The 21,407-nt window shown below is 30.5% G+C and overlaps 7 protein-coding genes across 7 annotated transcripts; 4 read left to right on the top strand and 3 right to left on the bottom strand.

Annotated features, from left to right (window-relative positions):
* Nucleotides 1–41: 41 nt before the first annotated feature.
* On the bottom strand, nucleotides 42–7,253 carry cubi_02245 (uncharacterized protein; the record flags this gene model as incomplete). Its single annotated transcript, XM_029019257.1, has 1 exon — nucleotides 42–7,253. One exon carries the CDS (start codon nucleotides 7,251–7,253, stop codon nucleotides 42–44), a length of 7,212 nt encoding a protein of 2,403 aa, XP_028874378.1.
* Nucleotides 7,254–7,699: 446 nt separating this feature from the next.
* Nucleotides 7,700–8,619, top strand: cubi_02244 (uncharacterized protein; the record flags this gene model as incomplete). Its single annotated transcript, XM_029019256.1, has 2 exons — nucleotides 7,700–7,774; nucleotides 7,852–8,619. The coding sequence occupies 2 exons, from the start codon at nucleotides 7,700–7,702 to the stop codon at nucleotides 8,617–8,619; spliced, it is 843 nt and encodes a 280-aa protein (XP_028874377.1).
* A 660-nt stretch (nucleotides 8,620–9,279) lies between these two features.
* Nucleotides 9,280–11,415, top strand: cubi_02243 (uncharacterized protein; the record flags this gene model as incomplete). The annotated part of the gene is made up of 1 exon (XM_029019255.1): nucleotides 9,280–11,415. One exon carries the CDS (start codon nucleotides 9,280–9,282, stop codon nucleotides 11,413–11,415), a length of 2,136 nt encoding a protein of 711 aa, XP_028874376.1.
* Nucleotides 11,416–11,543: 128 nt separating this feature from the next.
* On the bottom strand, nucleotides 11,544–12,769 carry cubi_02242 (uncharacterized protein; the record flags this gene model as incomplete). Its single annotated transcript, XM_029019254.1, has 2 exons — nucleotides 11,544–12,573; nucleotides 12,642–12,769. 2 exons carry the CDS (start codon nucleotides 12,767–12,769, stop codon nucleotides 11,544–11,546), a joined length of 1,158 nt encoding a protein of 385 aa, XP_028874375.1.
* Nucleotides 12,770–13,291: 522 nt separating this feature from the next.
* cubi_02241 (uncharacterized protein) lies at nucleotides 13,292–15,502 on the top strand (the record flags this gene model as incomplete). Its single annotated transcript, XM_029019253.1, has 1 exon — nucleotides 13,292–15,502. One exon carries the CDS (start codon nucleotides 13,292–13,294, stop codon nucleotides 15,500–15,502), a length of 2,211 nt encoding a protein of 736 aa, XP_028874374.1.
* Nucleotides 15,503–15,953: 451 nt separating this feature from the next.
* Nucleotides 15,954–17,774, top strand: cubi_02240 (uncharacterized protein; the record flags this gene model as incomplete). Its single annotated transcript, XM_029019252.1, has 2 exons — nucleotides 15,954–16,971; nucleotides 17,014–17,774. 2 exons carry the CDS (start codon nucleotides 15,954–15,956, stop codon nucleotides 17,772–17,774), a joined length of 1,779 nt encoding a protein of 592 aa, XP_028874373.1.
* Nucleotides 17,775–18,089: 315 nt separating this feature from the next.
* Nucleotides 18,090–20,486, bottom strand: cubi_02239 (uncharacterized protein; the record flags this gene model as incomplete). Its single annotated transcript, XM_029019251.1, has 1 exon — nucleotides 18,090–20,486. The coding sequence occupies one exon, from the start codon at nucleotides 20,484–20,486 to the stop codon at nucleotides 18,090–18,092; it is 2,397 nt and encodes a 798-aa protein (XP_028874372.1).
* Nucleotides 20,487–21,407: the final 921 nt, after the last annotated feature.

The raw sequence follows: 21,407 nt of genomic DNA, 5'->3' as shown, positions 1-21,407 counted from the left end.
TGCACCTGTTCTATCTATCCAAATTCTCTGATTCGTACTACCTAAGCGGAGTAAAGAAGTTTTCTTTTGTTCATTTCAATAATTTTTGAAACACCATTTTCTACTTCTATATACGTTTTGTAATTAGGTATGTAAATCACCAGCAATAGTGGGTCAATTATAATTCTCTTTTCTGAATTCTTTTCCTCATCTAGTGGGATAGCAACAATTCTGATTTTTCCAGCGTAGGCTGTGGGTGGGAATATCGAAAATTTACCAGTAAATGTTGCAAAAAAGAATCCTACATCAGTGTATGTAAATGAATTTAATGCAGTATGGAACCATTTAATTACATTCCGTTTATGAGCCAGTAAAATATCGTCATTTTCAACATAAAAAAATGATGTCAATAAACTTTTTACTAAAACTTCATTTTTTAAATTTGTACCTATATACCCTTGCGAAAAGTAAAATAAATTTGAATAATTAAATGATCTCAAGAATCTTCTGGGAATCATATCATATACACCATTAAAAAAGCTTTCAATTTCTAACTGAAATTTTTCAAATCTTATAAAATTGGAAATCATTTTTCCCAAAAACCTAAGATTGCTAAAATTATTAACCTCGAATAAATTAGAATTTCTGGATTTCAAATTCTTTCCATTCATTTTTTCATATTCTCTTTGATCAACATAATAATATATTGGTTGATCTTTAAAAACTTTCTTCTTTGCATTCTTAAAATCCATATTTTTGTTTAAAAAATTCTTTGAATCTAGTGTATTAAAACTTAAATTAATCATGGTTTCAAATTTTTCGATTCTATTGTCCACATAATTTTTAATATTTGACTCATTATTTGGTTCACCAGTTTTTAAATACCTTAAGATAAAATTATTAAAATAAAAATTAAGTGGCTCACCAATTAATAAGCAATAACCATATACTCTTCCAATACCCTTCATTATTACTTCTGGCGTCAATCTCAAGCTATCCCCAATAATGTGATAATAAAATTCACTATCATTAAACAAAAACTTTAAGTACCTTTTATGCAATAAATATCTTTCTCTAGAGGTTTTCGTTCGAGTTGAATTTCCTGTAAATTCGCAATATCTGGAAGTTTTCCCTTCTATATGTCTATTTTCTCTATATACTGAACCATTTTCAACTCTAAAATAATAACACTCAAAAAATGGGTTTAAACCATTGTCTGCATTACGCATTATTTGCTTATTGAAAGATTGACAGAAAAATCTTTTTCTAATATGTCTCATTTCTGTTGAATTTATATCGCCTTTATAATAAAATAAACTGTCTTTATACAAACTTCTCACAAAATCAAAGTTTTTAAATATAAAATCAGTTTTTGATATTAATTCTGAAGGACTTCTATCTAGAAAAAACTCTATTGCTTCAAGTGCAACAAAATTTCCATTCAAAATTAAAGTAGTTGGATTAATATTATCTCTTAGATCGTAAATTATTTCTTTATTTAAAGTTAATTTTTTAATTGCATTTCTAAAAATGTAAGAATTATTAATTATTGAAAAAGCAAATTCTAGCTGATCATCATTACTATATTGATCGATTATGTGTCTTATTGTTGATTCCAAAATCGTAGCTGATATTTGAATTTTTTTATCACCACTTATCAACTTCTGCCTACTTTCTAATATATTCATAACTCTATTTAATGCAACTCCCTTACTTAAGAGCTCATCATAAAGAATGTTATTCTCTATATCCAAATTGGCAATAGGCCCAGTAACTTTATTACTATCCGAGTAAATTGGGACTACAAATAACATTTTTACAAAATTGTAATTTGTATAAGATGTTAACCAATTTGCTAAATCTGGGGGCATGAATTTTAATACTGATTCTGAGGATATTTCTTGTGATATTTCAAAAGGAGGAGCATTCATATGAGTTTGAAAAACTCCCAATCTCTTTGTCTCCATCAAAAAATTAAACATTATCAATGCCTTGGCTAATTTTTCCTTATTTTTTTCTTGAACATCTGACTTATAAACACTTTCGTTTAAAAACTTATCCAAATCTGTTTCAATTTTCTCATCGCTCACTTTCGATTTTGCATTCAACTTCTTTTTTTTATTTATTTTCCCAATACCTAATCTTTTATAAATTGAAATAACTTTTTTTGGATCTTCTGGATCAGGTAAATAAGAGTCAAACTGTTCAAATATATAGTCAATGTATTCATTCAAAACCTTTTCATATAGTTTTTGAACTGCTAGTGATGGTTTACCACGTAATACCTTTGAGACATAGGTCTTTGAAATGAATGATATATTTTCTGAAGTAAAATGAGTAGAATAATATGATGCAACCTTGTTATTTATTGAATATAACAAATATATATTTTCAACTAGCTCCGTATTTTCAAAACTCAACATAGTATGCCTACAAATTTTCTCAAGTTCAGTATCCCCAATCTTAGGAAATATCCTATCCTTGTTAATGTTCATACAATCCAATAATAAATCCTTCTCACTCAAAGTATCTAATCTTATTACTATCTTGACTGAATTATATATCAAACCCAATGTCGAAAACTCGTATTTGATTTCAGATTTTGAATTCAATTCATCCAATGCATTTTGGAGTCCAATAGTTATTAATGTAACCCTAGGAGGCACTTTATATTTATTTATAAGTATATGAGCAAGCCCTTCTGGATGCATATAATTTGGAAGATATATAAAATTTCTAGAAATATAATCCAAGTTATTGTCAAAGAATAAAAAGTTCCCCTCATCTTTAACAATTGCTACAAACATTTTTGAAATAGATGGCTCACATTCTTTTTTCTTCTCAATAATTCTAAGACCTAGTTCTTGTTCGTACATTTGATCTTTGGGAAATAATTTTTCAAAATATTCCGTACATATTTTAGCTGTGTCTAAACCAGTTATCGAAATTACTGAATTACCCGATCTGTCATTTTGATCAGAGTAATTATTTTCTAAAATATAGCAAATATCATGAAAGTTCATTTCATTAACAACTTTTTGGTTTTTAAATAAATTATCTTTAAGCATTGGTACTACAATATAATTGTAGAATAAGTTAGAAAAAACTGAATGATTAGAGAACTTTTCTACAGCACAAACCCTTGGCCATACATTTATTTTGCTGCATATTGTCTTCTCAAACTCTAAGGGAAACTCATAATCTAAATTATTTAAAAACTTCTTTAAAACTTCTGCACAGTCTTCAATTCCAAATCTTATGATCTCATTCGCTGTCTCACACATATTATCCTTTCTCCAATAAAAATCAAAATCAGAAAATTCATTCTTAATTTCGGAGATAATAATATCTGAGACTCTATTGATCTCATCTGTGATTAATTTGTTTGAACTAATGTTTTTACAAGAATGCATTAAATTTATGTCATTACAAATATCATCTATTAACAATTCCACACCATTTGTATTTGAGAATTCTTTTTTAATAAAAGTACTCATTCCAAAAATTTCAGTAAATAAGTCTTTGCATTCTTCTTTAAATCTATGAGTATTATAAAACATACTTAAAATCTTTGAGTAAGAACAGACGGTCTTCTCTATGGAATTTAAATTATTATATTTACCAAATTTTATCAAGCGAGACAATATTATAGAAGCAAATAAATCAACCAGATTATTTCCTGTATTACAACTCATCATTAACTGCTGAGAGATGCATACAGGAATGGGAATGTGAGGTATCTTTGGATAATTGTAGCTTACAAAGTCAAGACAATTCTTAGTATTTAGAAGCTTTTCTGGGAATTCTTCATCATTAATAATACCACTTTTTGTTAGATTTTCAACAATTTCGCAAGCTTTTTTTGGGCTTAAATAACCATTACTCCAGTGAAGGAAGGTCTTATTAAAGTTATTTTTATAGTTCCCACTTAGAGAGATTTTATTTAGTAGCTCTAAGCTTCTTTCGTTGTATTTATCAACACTACAATATTTTTGCAAAGTATTGAGTGGATTATCCTCATGAGAAATATTAAAAAGAGTGGAATCTCCAACATTATTCATATTTCGATTAACTGATGACAGGTTTGTAACTTTGTCATTAATTTGGGCTTCCCCATGTATTTGGTAATTATTAAGTAATAAAGATGCAATTTCGGAGGCTAATAGTGCATTATCTTTGGTTATTGGGACTGAAATGCTTGATAAGTAAATGTAAATAAAGCTTGCATTTTTAATAATAAAGTCTTTATTAGTCAAATCGATAGTTAAAGTAATTCCTTTCTGTTCTAATACTTGTAAACTCATATTATTACTAGTATTAGTTGAAATATAAAGCTTTACATTTGGGTTATTCATAACTATTTTAAGCCCAAACTCAAGTGCCTCCTCGACAATTTTAACACCATATTTTGATCTTTCTTCTCCATAATAGATAGAATCATCGGATTTACTAAAGAAATTGTAACAAAGTGAATAGCAACAAGGGAAACACTTCTTTTTTTTTTTAGCTTTAATGCTTTTATAAACGAGTGATGAGGCTTTGCTACAAGATTCATGAATATACCACTGAATAAAATTTTTAAATTGAAGGTCAAATCGATCATATAGGATTGAATCTCTAATATTGCTTGCAACGGTTTCCGGGAACTCCAAAAGTGATTCGTCTTTAAACATTAATAAGTTGCTTATTTCTTTAAGACTAAAGTCAGAATTACCATCTTTTACAAGTTTTTTAAAGAATATTTTTGTTCTTTTCTTTCGATTTAATAAATATTCTTTATATTTACTGGAGTCTGTAAGTATCGGAAAGAATTGAATATCTCCATTTCTGAGCTTTCTCTCTAGTAAAGTTTTGCAAACGGAATCAAAATCTGAGGGTTTCTTGAACTGGCTTAAAATAAATGAAGATATACTTTCTTCGTCTAAGACAAATTCTTTCCAATCATCCAAATTGGCTCCTTTTGGAATTTTATGTGCATTTACAACTTCCTTAAGAGCCATCAAATCAGAATAAAATAATTCGACATTGTTATAAGAAGTCTTAGTATAGTATTTTTCTTTAATCCGAGCTAAAAAGTCCGTAATTCTCTGCTTTTTCTTAATTTTTTTCAGATATGTTAACTTCTTCTTCTCAAAATAGCCAATAATTGCAGGGTTTATAAAGTACTCGGAAATATTACAGAGACTTTCTGGATTAAACCCTGGATTATTGAACCTAAAGAGAGAAGGTAAGGTTTCTTCTTGTATTACAGATTGGAGTTTTCCATCCCAGATAGTTCCAATTACTTCTCTATAGTAATTGGTCTCTCCAACGAATGAGCTTGCTAGTGCAAAAGCGATATTACCAGAAAAAGTATTAATTGTATTAGAAACTTGGTATGGGAAGTAGTAAGGTGTTTCTATATTACATTTTACCTGTGACTTAATTATTCTCAGACAAGCAGAGTCTAGGTAATCAATGATATGGATAGAATCAAATTCATCATATTGTTCTAAGTCAATTTTTCCATCTTCCAAAAGGCTTAATATTCCTTTTCTGCAAAACTCTATACCTTCAAGGTTATCACTAAATTTCCAGTATTTAGTTTCTTTCATTTTGGACTTCTTGTGTTTTCCATTTTTTCTTGTTGTGAACTTAGAGAATAGTTTAATATCAAAAGGAACAATTAAAGAAAAAGAAGAGGCCAATCCACAGATTTTTCTGAATTTTACACTAGGGAAAAGAGCATGAATTTCTTTGGCGATATTAACAGCAATTCTGTCAGTCTTTTGGACTCTTTGTGGGTTATATTTGTACCTGATATCACTATTACTATTTTTTAAGGCAAGTTCTCCCTCTGGACAAGTAATAATATACGGGAATTCATTCTCAAATTCACTAATAAAAGTACTAATAATTTCAGAGTTGATATTAATATCTCTATTTCCAGTTGCCCATTTTGGAATTTCTTCCATTTGATCAGTTTTTTTACTTAACTTCCTATTTGCAATATATCTTTCACTCTGCAAAAAAGAAACATTGTTAGAAATGTAATAATCTGTGGAGTGAGTTAACCAGTTTTTTGTAACAATCCACAAATCTCTTGCTGTTTCAATTGAAATGAACAATTTTAATAAGTAACGGAAAATGAAGTAAATTACAATAACTCCATCAATATCTTTCGAATTTTTGTGTGGAATTGACATCCCCTTAAATTCCATAAACTTAAATAGTTCATGATCCTCAATTCCACCAGTCTTTTCTTTTCTGTGACCATACATTGGTGGCATTAAAACATCCCATGACGGTTGTAATTGAATTAACCTTTCTAATACAACAAAAAAGTTTCTTTCTTCAGGAAAATTGTCTTGCTGATCTTGCGTTAAAATTGCTTCTGCATATTCATCATTATATTTGGGTATGTTTCCACCTCCTCCAAGTGAGTAAACAAGCCCAGTAATTTCCCAGGCTTCAATTGGGAAAATAATATTGCCAGTACAGTAATAGATCATTCTATAAACGAATGAAACTGTGGAAATTAAATCCTGGTAATCAAAGGAAGGAGGGTAAAGTTTCATGAGAATGGGTAGATAGTACTCGATATTTGAATTAATCAGAGGAGTGTTATTCTTTTTTATTTCATTTGGAAAAAGTATTTTACCTCCAGTGAAATCGGTTGCAAACTTTCCTCCCTTATATATTCGAGTTGAAATAGAAAGAATAAATAAAAAATCATCTTTATTTGGGTATTGTCTGAGAGCCATTTGTTTTCCTGGAATTTTTGGTATATAACTGATTATTTTCCTATATTCAGGCAGAAAATTGACGGTATCCAACGTATTAAGGACCCTTAGATTTTTCAAAACTGAGATCCAAATTGCATAAGATTCAGCTTCCATGATAAAAAAATTGTATTTCATTCTGGAAATTATCCAAATATATTGAGCAGACTTTAGTGGGTCCTCTAGACTAATCTCTATGTTTGACTCTTTCATTTTCTTTTCTATTTCACCATTCTCATCAATCTCAATGCAAATTTTCTTCACCAAAGTGGGTAGGTCAGCAACTAAATAACCTCCAAAGTATTTATATTTACTCATCAACTTTCCAGAAATTTTGCATGATGTTTGATATATCTCTTCATAAACAGTTTCAATTGGAATTTGTTCATTGATTTTAATGTAAGGCTTAGTACTTGATGTTAAAAATAGATTCAAAGTAAAGAAAAATACCAAAAGGAACCCATTGTAAACTATTAGCTTTAGCTTAATATAATTCGCGATTTCCTTTTGCATGATTGTTTTTTTAATAGGATATCTGAATTTTCTGGTTCAGATTCTGTTGTGAATAGATAGTTCGACTTGTCAAATACTATCACTATTTTACAGAAACCAAATAGTTTGATTAAAGACAAATTTTCATCTTTATTAATTTAGGTTTGCTGAAGCAATTCTTCGCAGGCCCCAAGATTTTTTCAATTATTTCTTTGGCTTTAATGCACCATGTAATGATAGATCTTAGGCGGCAAATAACTCTAACATGTAAAGATCAGTTTTTTGAGTAAAAAAAATAATAGAATTAAAACAAAATAAGAAACACAAATTACGAAGTAAATTAACGAATTAATAAACTGGGGTTTGATTGATATTGAGGAAAAGGGCTTATATTTAATCAGGTTCAAATTTGTTTAAATAATCATAGCAAAAATTTAATTTGGAAGAATAGATGCGGAATAGGCATTATGAATAAATACATTGTTTTCTTAATCCAAACATTTGGAATTTTTTTATTTGGTTTGGAATATGTAAGTTTGATAGTGAGTTACCCAATTCGAAATTAAACGTTTAGAATGGGGTAAATAATATAAACTAATATTATTAACATTTTAATTAGGTGAGCTCGAAGACAGAAATAGGTTTTATTGTTCCAACACCTGAACAAAACTACAACAACTTAATGGAAGTAGCAAGTGGAATTAAGTCTGTTAAAGTTTCTCAATTACACAAAAGAGATGATTCACCTTTAGAAAGTGTAGTTAATGTTGAAAGCCAATCAAGTAGAATAGATATGGTGTCTGAAGAAGAAAAAAAAATCGAAAGTCCAGAAATCATCCAAAAAAAAATTGATGTTGAACCAGTAAAAGATGATCAGCAAGTAAAATCAATCGAAAAATCTCCAAAACCACGTTTGGTTGAAAAACCGAAGAAAGAAAAGACATCAGAAAAAAGGGAATTATCGTGTAGCACACCAGAGAAAATGGGGAGTTTCCCGTTTAAACCATTTGCAGAAACTGCAAGAGCCGTAGGAATACCAGCGTATTCGTCTTATAAGGCAATATCTGATTTACATACTTCATTCAACGGAGTATTAGACTCTACAACCTTACTCGAATTATATTACTTTGACTATGATAAACTCGCAATAAAGAGGCCCAATTTTGATGGGAAAGAAGACGCGTGGATATCAAAGTCTCTTTTATCATTAATTTATAAATCAGAGCAAGAAGACCCTTTATCATTTTTAATGTTGGGTTATGGTATTACATCTACCCACTGGGAAAGTTACATACCTCAAGATGATCTGGAAACACCGGAAATAGTGGTTGAGGATATAATACAAGAACACGATCATAGTCATGGAGATATTATTTTTAAAAACTAATTTCCAAATGTACAATTCGAACTTCAAACAAACTTTTTCGTGCTTAAAGTGTGGAGCTTAGAACACTTAGTACAAAGAGATAAATCCTAAAACTATGCTGGTTTCTAAACTAACAAAACATTTTCTAATAAAAATTTTTATAGATTCTAATTATATAATTACATGTAATTTAAGACTAATGTAAAAAATAGATTAGGCGCCACACTTTACCCCCCAACATATTAAAGTACTTAATAGCTAAATTATGCTTTTAAACCTTTGCGTCTTATTATCTAGGATAAGATAAATATTTTGAAAAATAATATATTCAATTTATCATAAATAATATTAATATTTCATAAGACGAGGCGTAAGTAAATAGTTAATTAATTAATTTAATACAAACTACTAAGGTTAGGATGGAATATGTTGCAATGTCGTGGCAACTTTAACGATAATTTGAAATGAATAGTGTGCGCCTAATACTTTCTGAACCTACCTTTTAAAAATAAATCGTACATAGTTACTTTGCTAGAAAAGGTATCCAGGGAGTCTTTTCTTGTAAAGCTTTGGTGAATCTTCTATGAATAGAACACAGTAATATAGGGCTATTTTGTATTTTCATGATTCATTTCGAGTAATATATCGGCAATTGAGTAGGCTTGTATCAATGTTGATAATATGAGAGATGAATCGGTGAATAAAATAAAATTGAACTCAGAACAGAAATCTATAAGTTCAAATGGTGAGGTGTTAAATGAAAGTGATACCAATGCAGTATTTAAAGAAAGTATCCCAAAAAATTCGGGGGAAAAACCAAAACAATCTAAAACGGATATTCTGAGTAAGATGGATGGGAAAATGCCGGTAGCTGAATATAGTAAGGAGAATGGGAGTATTGACATTGGTTTTGCAGACGAAATGATTGTTAAAGCTCTTTCAATAAGAAAGAAGAAACAAAACTCTGAATCCGGAGTTAAATTACGAAGAATTGAAAAGTCGTCAGGGTTAGATGAAACTAACTCGGCTCAGAGTCAGATTTTCACTGAAAGACCATTTTTTCAGAGATTAACAGATTCTATTTATAGGAGACTAATTATTGGTTCATCTAATCAAATAAAACTTGTGGGTCTTATTTCAGCTGCAAGGCTTTTAGTGCATCTATATGAAAGTAACACTCTTGAAATTCCACAAAATGAGGAGGTCCAATATCGTATTCCACTTTTAAATTGTCACGTAGGTGACTGGCAGCCTGTAGATTCGGATAAAGTAGTTTTGTCTAAATCAAGTATATCTAAGGATATATTAGGATGCTCTAAAGCTCCACACGCACCACCATTAGTTAATAGAACACGAAACATTTATATAGTAACCCCTTTAAACTACGACGGAAACAAGGTTGGTGGAGGATATAGAGGGGGTGGAAGTGATCCTCTTTCTCGGCTGGTCATGAAATGGAGAAATTTGAGTGTTTCTGATATTCAGGATTTTACTTATATTACTGAGAATGGTTTCGACCTTAAGTATAATGGTTTTTATATTTTATATGCCAAGTCAAATAAGCCAGACTCACAGTGGAAACAATTCTACTCTGCTAGAATGAGAACCAATGCATTTAATAGTCGTCATCAAATCCTGATAAACTCCACCCACTTTTCTAAACTTATTAAACTCCACACAGTTCACCTTCAGAAAGATGGAACTGATTTACCCATAGGTATGGCCTTATTTGAAGACCACACAGAGTCCCTCACAACTGAAGACATAAGGAAAGATTATTCATTTCAATCATCTATGAATGACTTGAATAATATTTCAAACTCTTCTAATGAACATAAATATCCAAAGGGAATTGAGAAGAATTCAAAAACCACTCCGGAAACAAAGAATGATATTAATCACCTGCTCGAGACAAGTAAAGATACAGAGTTTAAAAAGTTTTTTCAAGCTTATCCTGGCCTAATTTCATATCAGAATCAAATTCTGAAACAAATTAACAAAGACACACCTGTTTTTACATGCCCAGAAAATGGGAAAGTTGTTGGAAATCTTTCCAACCAGGAGATAATTAATAATGGCAATGTAATAACCTCAGGACAAGCTCAAGACCAAAATAACATTTTCTCTCAAAGTCAAATTACTGGTTCAAACATTAACTCAAATTTTGCTAAAGATTCTCTTGAGCTCTCCTTGCTATTTAACTTTCGTTCCCTTAATCCCAAACTTCAGACGGAGATTTTGCATGCAATTTCTTGTATAAAGTTCCTTAATCAAGATATGTTTTCAGCTGCATTACGTTCTGCCTTAGACGCAGCATGCGTTCATAATGGCAGTTTATCAGAAAATCAATTAGTCTCTACCAAAGGATTTGGGTTTATGCAACCTTTTCCCAATACTCAAAATGTGTTTGATAAAACAAAAAATGAACTTCCTTTATTTATTAGACTCCTTCAAGATAACAATACAGAAAATGTTTTAAATTCGAGCTGCAATAGTATTCAGGAATCTTTCATACCTTCGAATGAAACTAATAAACCCAGTTTTACCGGATATGGTGGAATAGATACCACGAATTTTGGGTTCCCTTCAAATCTCAGTAACGCCTTATTCCCCATTTTCTGGTCGTCTTTCTTAGCTACTCAGCAATTTAACAATACCAATAGTTTTATAGCAGAGAAAAATTCAAGTAAAACTAATACATTCAACTTAAATAAATCCTCGGTTACTCCTGATTCAAACATTAGTGATATGGATAATCAAAATGATATCCAAACATCTGCAATTAGTACGCCTATATGCAAGCCAATAGAAAAGTAATTATGAGTTAGTCGGCTATGATAGTATATTTACACAGGATTTAGTTTTTTAAGAAAATTATATTGACTAAATATAAATAATATTTGTCTACCGATATAGTAGTTACTCCTATATTCGAATTTTTAGCATTATATTAAGCTCGAATATATGTTAGAATTGAATTCATATGTTGTATTTACATTTGGGGTTCCCCCATTATATTCAACTTGGTCTGTGTCACTACCATTCATATTTTTATCTTGTAAAAATGTGTCATTTGCATCCAGCTCTGAAATTTTGTATTTATTTATTTCAGTGTTGTTGGCAATTTGCCTCGGAACGACGAAATCATCTCCAGACAAATGTACTGGAGGAGCTTCTGAACTAAAATGCCTTTGGTGGGTCTGGCCATCCAGATAACTGTTAACTTGGTTTTGGCTCTCTGTTGATTGCCCATTATTAACAGCTGTAGAAAATGGAGCACTTGTGTGTGAAACAAAGTTTGGTGAATTTTGAACCGGAAAATTATTTTCAAATTGGTTTGAAAATGGTATTTGGTTAATGGAGCCATGATATGTGTTGCTTTGTCTAATTAAATTATTTTGAAGTTTGTTTGTTACAGTTTCTGACCAAAAATTGGAGAGTTCATTTGAGTCAGGGAAATCGTTTTGATCAATATGAAATGCAGATATGAAATTGTAAAGTGACTCAGTTATTTCAGAGGAAATATGGGAAAGACTATTAATAGAGTTTTCTAGTCCAGAAATTTCGTCGGCAAAATAACTTCCTCGCAAGCTAGTTTCTTCCCCATTGTTTTTCTGAGATTTATCTTGTTTGCTTTTAACAATACTCTTTACGAGCCTTCCCAAGTCATGATCCAAATTATCTATTAAAGCATCCTTTTTCTGAAATTTGCAACCCTCATAGCACTTATAAATATTAGAATCTGTGCAAGTTGAATAAAGCTTGCAGAAAGTTAGTATTAAGAACAAAATAGTGAGAGTAGGCGTTCCAGGAGGAGATGAATCCCAAAATCTAATAAGTTTAATTAAAAGATTTTTTGAACCTAATAATTCAAATGCATTAGAAACTAATTCATCTCCACCCATTAGGCCTCTATTGATTATTACGGTTAAACCAATTAAAAAATGGGAATATGGAGAATCGAAATCATTTGAGCTAAACCTGCAAAATTAAAGAAATAAATTAAATACGTTTAGAACAAATAATACACTAAAATCTCTTACCTCGTAAAGTCCCAGTATCGCTTCGAAAATACCTCAAAATCTGAGATGCTCCTATTATTATAAAGACCAGCCCCAAATATTAGGAGAAATGGGATGGTACAGATTAACAGCCGATCTTTGATCCACATTTCTTGAATCAAAGAAAAAATGCATCACGAGGATAGCTACCTCTCAGTAATTAATGTGAAACAGCCATATCTTTCCTCACTTAAAATAAATTTCTTTAATTCAGATTTTACAAGGCGGGCCAAAAATTACCATTTGGACGGCATGAAAAGCCCCCCCCCAAAAAAAATGCCTCACACTTATAACTCGACATTTATGTAGACCCAGACAGCCCGCCTAACATTTTATTATTAATTTGTTAAGATCTTATAGAGGAAGATATAATAATATTTAAAATCATCACTATATAGACAAAATCAAAGATATTGGAACAAAAAGCAAGAGTATGGTACCAAATAAAGTGTGACTTGGTCTGTCATCTTTATAGAAGTGTGAGGTAGTCAAGAGTTCTAATGAATCAGGGATTTTAGGGTCCGAAGAAGAATTGCAAGAAAATTTCAAGGAATTAGAGGAGGATTAAAGATTATTGACAAGTTTTGCCCTAACTAAATCAGGGAATAAACAGTTTATGGGATTGCCAGAGGATGCAACATATTTACAACGGCTATTTATCAAACTATCTTTGTGGAGCAAGTACTTCGTCCAACTCAATATTACCATCGTTTTCTGCTTCCAGTAGAACAGCTAATACAAGTAGCTCTCTGAACATATCCCTCAGTAACGATCTGAATCCGTATTTGCAACAAACCTTGAATAAACTTCCGGTAGCTTTGAACTCAAATATTCCGTATTTCCAACATTCGATGATAGCTTTCGCAAACCGAATTCCTTATCAAACCATTCCCGAGGCTCAAACTAACAACTCAAATCCGACAGAGTCATCTGACTCTATAGGCTCTGATTTTAGGTTAGATCAGAACAAATCTAATGACGAAGAGTTTAATTGTTCTGGACCGAACGGTAGTTTGCCTGAGGAGCAATCGAATCCTACAGATTCTACAGAATTACCTAGTTCTGGCACATCCACCATCTTTTCCTCTATGTCTGATGCATACTCTGCTTCCCAGACTAACCCATCGCCGATCCGAACTGCCGATGAGAAACATACAACAGGTGTTGTTAAGACAACTGTATCCGATAGTTCCGTTCAGAAGCCTCTCCACACAAAAAAAGAAAAGGCCATAAAGGCGATCAAACACAAGCTTGGTAGCAGCAACCATGGGGGAGGAGGGGTCAGTGGTAGTTGTGTTAGTGGAGGAGTTAGTGCACAAGACCTCGATAAGGCAATGAGCCTTACAAACAATGGTTTCCGCAATATGTCCCTCAAAGGAATATACTACGACCGAAGGAATCATGGTTGGCAAGTACGTATTCGTAAGAGACAGACTGAAATATCTAGGTATTTCTCTGCAAAGAGGTATGGAGTTGAGAAATCGTATGAAATGGCTCTTAGGTTTTACCAAGTCAATATCATCGGGAACTTAGGCAATGAGTTGAAATCAGCCAAAAGTTCTGAAACTTCCCATACTTTAGATGGAAACTCCGATATCCAAGCACCTACAGTGCTTTCAAAGGATGACCAACAGGGGTTTCATGAACAACAGACATCTGGACAAAAGAATTTTGAAAGTAATATTGCCAACAATAGTTTTTTTGCCACAAATGGAGGCAATACTGTAGAAAATAGCAATAGCCAAACTAATAGCATTCGCAGTAACTCCATCGATGGATCATTCAAATCACTCAATACTGACTCCACTTCCCTGAATGGAAATTTAAATTGTTTCTTTCCATATTCTGCTCAAGGAGATTTAGAAGTCAACAATCAATTGCTTTCACATTACATAACTAACAACATTCTTAATAACATTCTTGTAAATCAAATCATTGCAAACAATTTATTTGCTAACACTATGATAAATGTGAGGAATGCGGTTAACTTACATGGGACAGGGCATCCAATCCACTGTTTTTCTAAGATAATAGCCCCTCAAACGTCAGCTCAACAATATGGATCAAGTTTAACCACTTGCGTAAACTCTCCAAATATTGTTCCTTCTACTCCGATAGTTAATCCGAGTATAGGAACAGTTTCATACGACTCACAGCTAATGCTTAAAGATATCATAAGTAATGCACTTTCTGATTCCGAAACCCTATGGAAGGGCGTTTACTACGACAATCGCAATAATGGCTGGACATTCTGTCTTGATGGATATCCGGAGAAGTTTTTTGGCTCAATTGAATTTGGGGAGGTTGAATCTTTGGTGTTAGCTTTCACATGTAAAATAAATGCCTTAAAACTCAACTGTGATGTTTCTCAAATACGTTCGATCGTTTCGAACAATATGACTGATCTTCAAAAGATAATGGGAATAAGCAATGAGGCTTCTCAGAATTCGCCATTAAGCGATGATGAATCCCACATTGATAAAGAAGATCACAACAAAAAAGCAGTAAAGAGTTTTAAAGATTTAACTTTACATGAAAAAATGGATAATTGTAGTTTAAATGAACTAACTGAATTTATTTCCATTTCTCAGCAAATCAAGCAGGTCATTAATAACAGTATTCTAAAGTCTGGTCATCAAACTCTAACAAGCATAAACTTCAGTGGGGGGATCCCTATGGGACATTCAGCATCTTTGGATATTTTAAAACAAAATTTTAATGTTAGGCAGCCTATCTTAAGTAACTTTAGTGATAACTCAATTTTTTTTCAAAATGTTAACAATAATCAATCTTTACTACATGGTCAATGTTTATTAAATAATCAAAACCAATTTGGGATGTAATTTACAATAATTTGGAATTAAAGGCAAATGTTCTTAAGAAGAATATTTGTTGTGAAGATTAAATGGTGTAATTTGGAATTTATTATTTTTGATATTGCTGTTGTCCAATTTTTTTGTTTGGTATTTTTTCTTAAAATTTGTGAATTTGATTATTTTGTTTTTAACCAAGAATGAGCATTTAAAAGTCTATTTTCTTAAATTGTCCACTGAAATACTTGGGATTCTACATTTTTATTGCTTTGATCATTAAACATAGATATTAGATTATTAACTTTAATATTTTTCTTATTTTGTAAATGCTAATGGATATGATTGCTTAAACTTGACAGACGGCACACAAATTGTTTTCCCGCCTATCTGTGTTACTGTATCTAATTCTTTATGTAAATTACTGTTATTTCTAATTAGTTTAGTTAACAAATATTACAACGCAGGAAATAGATTTTTAGCTATGAAGTTTAAGTTATTTACATTTTTTGTCCTTGGTTTACTTAATGTATTTTGTGGTGTATCACCTCCAAATGTTGGTGCACTGAAAATTGATACTGTGTTTTCTGAGAAAAATACAGTATTTGGTAAAAATCTCAAGAAGGCCTATAAAGATGTAATTGCTTCATTAGTAAAATCTGAATCCCACGAAGTAGATCAACTTTATCTCGAACTTCTATCTTATAATTCAACCTTTCACTATATGATTATTCTGAACAATAAAGAAACTGAGGGATCTTTACAGTATTTTTCAGAAAAGGAGAAAAAGCTATACTTCTTATGTGAAGACAAAATTGTTGATTATATTGTAAAAAATAAGATCAATAAAATAGAATTTTTGAAAAAGAATTGTATTGAGAAAAGCTTTGAAAACTACTTGCCTCAATCAACTAATAGAAAGTTGATGCAGAAAAATGAAACAGAATCCGAAACTGAGAAGGAATTAGAAAAGGATGAATTGTTACTTGATATTGACAAAGGAAATACCAACGAAGAATCGAATAATTGCGAGATTGGTATCAAAGAACCTCTTGAGACAAATTCAGAAACAACTGAGAAAGAAAGTTCAACCTGTTGTTGTTTTAAAACGAAAAATAAATACAATGACTTGGAATCCGCAATTTCAGATAATAGTGAGAAATTATCTGGAGAGGGTAATTCTACAAAATTTGAGGGATTTGACATATCAGAAACTGTTGAATCAAAAGATGGGACAGTGAGTTTTGAAATTGAAATTAATGATAAGAATTCAATTTTCGATGAAATCTTGAATGCCATGAAAAGTGAAAATGAATCTATATTGGACTATGCATCCATTGAGGAGCGAGATCTGTCTAGTTCAGAACTGAAAGAAGCTTTGGAAGAAACAGAGAAGGAGATCAACCAAAGAAAGGTGGAGATTCGCAAACTTAAGGAAACAAATGACTTGAGGGGATTAAATTCTTCATCAAAAACAAAATCACTAAGGTCTAATCAAGGCAGTGACCTTATTAACCTCTAAATTAAAGATGAAGTTTCTGGAGTTCCTTTGTTAAAAATTGCAGAAAGCTTAACACAAAGATTTTTTCAAACAGAACAGAAAGAATTGGAAAAGTATTTCACTCCCACAAAAACAAAATTGCTACAATTAGCAATCTATGAATATTTAGTTATCCATTCGACATTAGAAGATAATCTTGAAAAAGTTGTTGAAATTATCAATAATGAAAATGGAATCACCAGATTACGTTCTTTCTTCGGAGATCACGTCAACTTTACTTCAATTAAATATGTTTTTGAACAATACTTTGCCATATTTGATCAGGTTCAAAAGAAGAGACTTTACCACAAATCAGACTTTATCAGATTTATGTTAAATCTAAGTACTAATAAATCAAACCCAATGCTAAATAGTCCAATCTTCAATCTAAAATTGGAAATTGGATCTATGATAGTATTCTATTCAGAAAATGACCCAAGAGTACAAAGAATTGTCATTGAAGAGGAAATCAATAATACTAACAAACAGCTGTTCTATAGAGATCATTCTTTCTTCAATTTTTTGCTTGGAAAACACTTTTCAATCAGGGAGAACGATGAGATATTTAAGAAAACTCACGAAATTATTGCAAAAAACAGAAATAATAATCCTTTGGACAGGCCAAAGCAATGCTTCCTCCAGACAAAACAGCTTTTACTTGAATACAACATTTTTGAAAATATTCAGAATGATGAAGTTCTGAAAATTATTTGTCTCCAGACCTATGGTCTGGTTGGTTTATACTCTACTATTGATCAACTTTAGATGTTTAGGTATCTGTTGTCAAAGTAAAGTAACTTAATGTACAAGAAGACTTTCTTTTTCTCCTTAATTAAAGATTTTCTTATTAACGAAAAAATGTGACTGGAAGGGGATTCGAACCCCTGAAAACAGCAACCTGAATGCTGCGCCTTAGTCCACTCGGCCATCCAGCCATCTAGAGTCCCGGCGCAAACTCATTAGATATATCAAAAATTATGAAAAGTAAACTTGGGAAAAAAACACATATTTTGTAATTTTAATTGTAATAAAAACATAAAATTGATGAAATAAAATTAAAATATACTTAAAAGTGATTAACTAATTTTCGTATAAAAATACACTTATTCCAAAGTATTCGGCACATGATATTTTCATTATAGGTTTAATATTATGTAATGAAATGTTATTTCGATAAATTGCGGTACTTTTCTGAGAAACTAGAGATTGTGTACATGCTTGATGAAAATTATAAATTTTCTGTGAAAATGAGTGGTTCAAAGCCCTAAGTGCATTTTTGTGATCAATTAAAATTTCTTCGGGAAGATTATGTTGTTTAACCAGAGAGTTTACTGTACGAACTAAAGTAAATCCTGTAAGCCATGCATAATCTTGAGTGCTTAAAATGTTGTGAATAGGTTGTTCAAAGATCATTGAGCAAACTTTTTGAGCAAACTTATAGGAATTATCATTAAAACTTTTTACTGATTTAGTAATTGATAAAGTCATGATAAATCTAGTACATAATTCATAAAGACTCGGTTCATTAATTGTCTCATCCATATTTGGAGATGATAATTCACCTTCTAAGGGATGTCTGTATTTTAATTTTTTATCATTTTCAAAAAAACTTCTTAATTTCATCATTCTATTCCCTTTCTGATCTTTTGATAAATTAATGTGAATATTTTTATCTTTAGATTCCAAGTTATCCGAAAACTTAGATTTTTTGGTTGAAGGACGTCTAATTAGAGGTACAAATTTTTCAATAAAGTTTAGTCTGGCTGAAGCAATTTCGTTTGAGTTATTGGAATCTAAGAATTTTTTTAAAGCAATTAGAATTGAAAGAATTTCAAGATGTTTTCCTCTATAGAAACTAACTTTATCATCCTTTTCCTCACCAGTATTCATTAAAGGGTCTGTATTTGAGCGATTTACAGATGATTTAAAATGAATGATTTTCTGTGAAACAAGCTCAATTAGTCTTTTTCTAGCACCAAAATTATCGACTAAGCTTTCTGAGGTGGACCAAATTAAATTATTATCTTTTTCTAGTGGTAATTTAGCTCCAAAAGGGAATAAATTCTTATCTAGCTCCATCATTTCCTCATCATCCAAATGTCTTATTAATATACAAACATACTGAAATTCAAGACACTTTATATGGTTTATGTATTCTAATTTTGAATCATATTTAATTTTTTTTCCTAATTTACCTGTATTTTTATTTATTTGTTCAATATTTTTCTTTTTAATATAAAACTTTACTTCTTCATCATTAATTTTTAATGTCTCATGGTTTTTATCAATAAAATGAGATTGTTCAATGTTATTTATGTTAAAGTTTTGGGTAGAATTGTTATCATAACAATTTTCTTCAATGTTTGTATTTATACCCGGTTCAGCACTTAGTATAGGAGAAATAATATCGATTTCTATTTTTTGACGTCCATAATAAGTTTGATCAAAAACTGGACTTTGTTTTGGTTTTGTAAAAAAATCAGAGTCTACCAACAATTTATTTGCATCATTGAATAATAAATCACTTTCATCGTTTATCTCGATTCCCTTCACAGTATCTGATTGATTAAATGATTGATATTCAATAGGTTTATGGGAAGATGTATAATTTTCTTGTTTATTATCTTCAAATACAATAGGTTCTTTATTTGAATTTGAGACATACTTATTACCTTTAAACATATAATAATTGTTGCATGATTCTCGCATATATTCCAAATTTGGATAAATAACAAAACGAGTATCTTTAGAATTTAATATTTCAGAATCGCCATTTAAATTCATAATTTTAGTAATAGAAATTTCATGGGGAGATTGGAAACATCCATTTAAAAAGAATTCAAAACTAGTCAATAAGTGTAACATTTTCACAAACTTCTGTAGCATAGTTTCAAATTCATCTGATTTTGTTCGGTTTTTGGAATATAAGTAAACAATTTTAGTGAGCTCTATTTCAGTAGCAAGTTTATGTAACAATATTACACTCTTTAAAATACTACTTTGACTTTCATACCTTATATAAAATAAATTCCTTATTTGATCAATAAGTTTTGTTTTATCATCTCTATGGGTTTTCTCAAGAAATTGGATGCTTTGATCAAAAAATCCACTATTCAAATAGTTTAGCAAGTTTTGCCTATATATCTGGTCATGTTCTGACCTATAATCACCATTGACAATTTCAATATTAATTTCTTGAAATTTACTATTTAAATTATTTAATAAATCAAAGTGAATATCTAAAGAACTTTTGATATCCTTGTATAAGTTCTCTGCGATTTGTTTAATCTTTGTTTTATATTTCTGAAGTGTATATTTAAAATTTTCTTGCTCAGAGACTTCCTTTAGTGACTCAAAAACATCTTTACTAATAACTTTCAACTTAGTGTAAAGAAAATCATCTTCTATAACTTGAAGGTTCTGAAACTCCAAGTTTTGTAGAAATTTATCTATCGCTAACTTATGGGCCAAACCCATATTTAAACCAAAACATGGCCTAAATAATAGGTAAAATAGCCCCAAAAAAATGAACGATATAAATCTCATATGTAGATACTCCTTCATAAATAAATTATTATATGTAACTTTTGTTATTTTAAGTAAATGGACTTGGAAGAATATCTATCCTTTTGTTCTACCTGACAGAATGGTCATGTCATTTTTTACATTTTTTGGCGGGGAATGAGGAGACAGGTTCCATGAATTTGATTTTTATTCTTAAATTAATTTTTTTTTCGAGTATTTCTTAGAATTTCAAGTATTTAGTATTATTATATTTTTAAAAGAATTATATAAAACTTCTTTACTAGTGCCAGAATACAATTTTTTTTTTTTTTTTTAGTTTTTTCTCCTTAAATTTCTATTAGACTATATTTAGAGTATTGCCATTTTTATTCAACATTTATGGATGAAAATAATTCCTAAAATAATTTAATTATAGATGTTTGAAACAGTTTGAGGAGGGATTTTGCTACGAGAGGTTTCTACCTCAAGACAAAATAAGGGCGATTGCATAGTTGAAACCTTATCTGGTCGATATTTCCAAATGTTTAATGTAAACATAAGGGGGGAATTTGAGAGAGTAGTTTGAAGGGGTGATTTGAGGCGGAAAAAGAATAACTCGATAAGAAATAATTTAATCTTTTTTTTCCGATTATTTGTTGAATAATTTAGTAATGATCAAGCTAGCACAAAAACAAGTATTTTGAAAACAAATAAAGAGATTAATATGGTCAAAAATAAAATAAATTATTCACAAAATCAAACATCGTATCCCATATACATAAGTTGTGAAATAATTTAACTTTTATTATTTGAAATTATTGCATTTTCCATATTTTTAGATCTTTGGAAATTTAGGCGCCATACACTGTCTGGGAAAATACTTTGATAAGGCTT

The sequence above is a fragment of the Cryptosporidium ubiquitum genome (assembly GCF_001865345.1).
Source record: "Cryptosporidium ubiquitum isolate 39726 chromosome Unknown contig_4, whole genome shotgun sequence".
Taxonomy (NCBI): Eukaryota; Apicomplexa; class Conoidasida; order Eucoccidiorida; family Cryptosporidiidae; genus Cryptosporidium; species Cryptosporidium ubiquitum.
The sequence above is the reverse complement of the archived record's forward strand: the minus strand, read 5'-3'. Positions and strand labels throughout refer to the sequence as shown.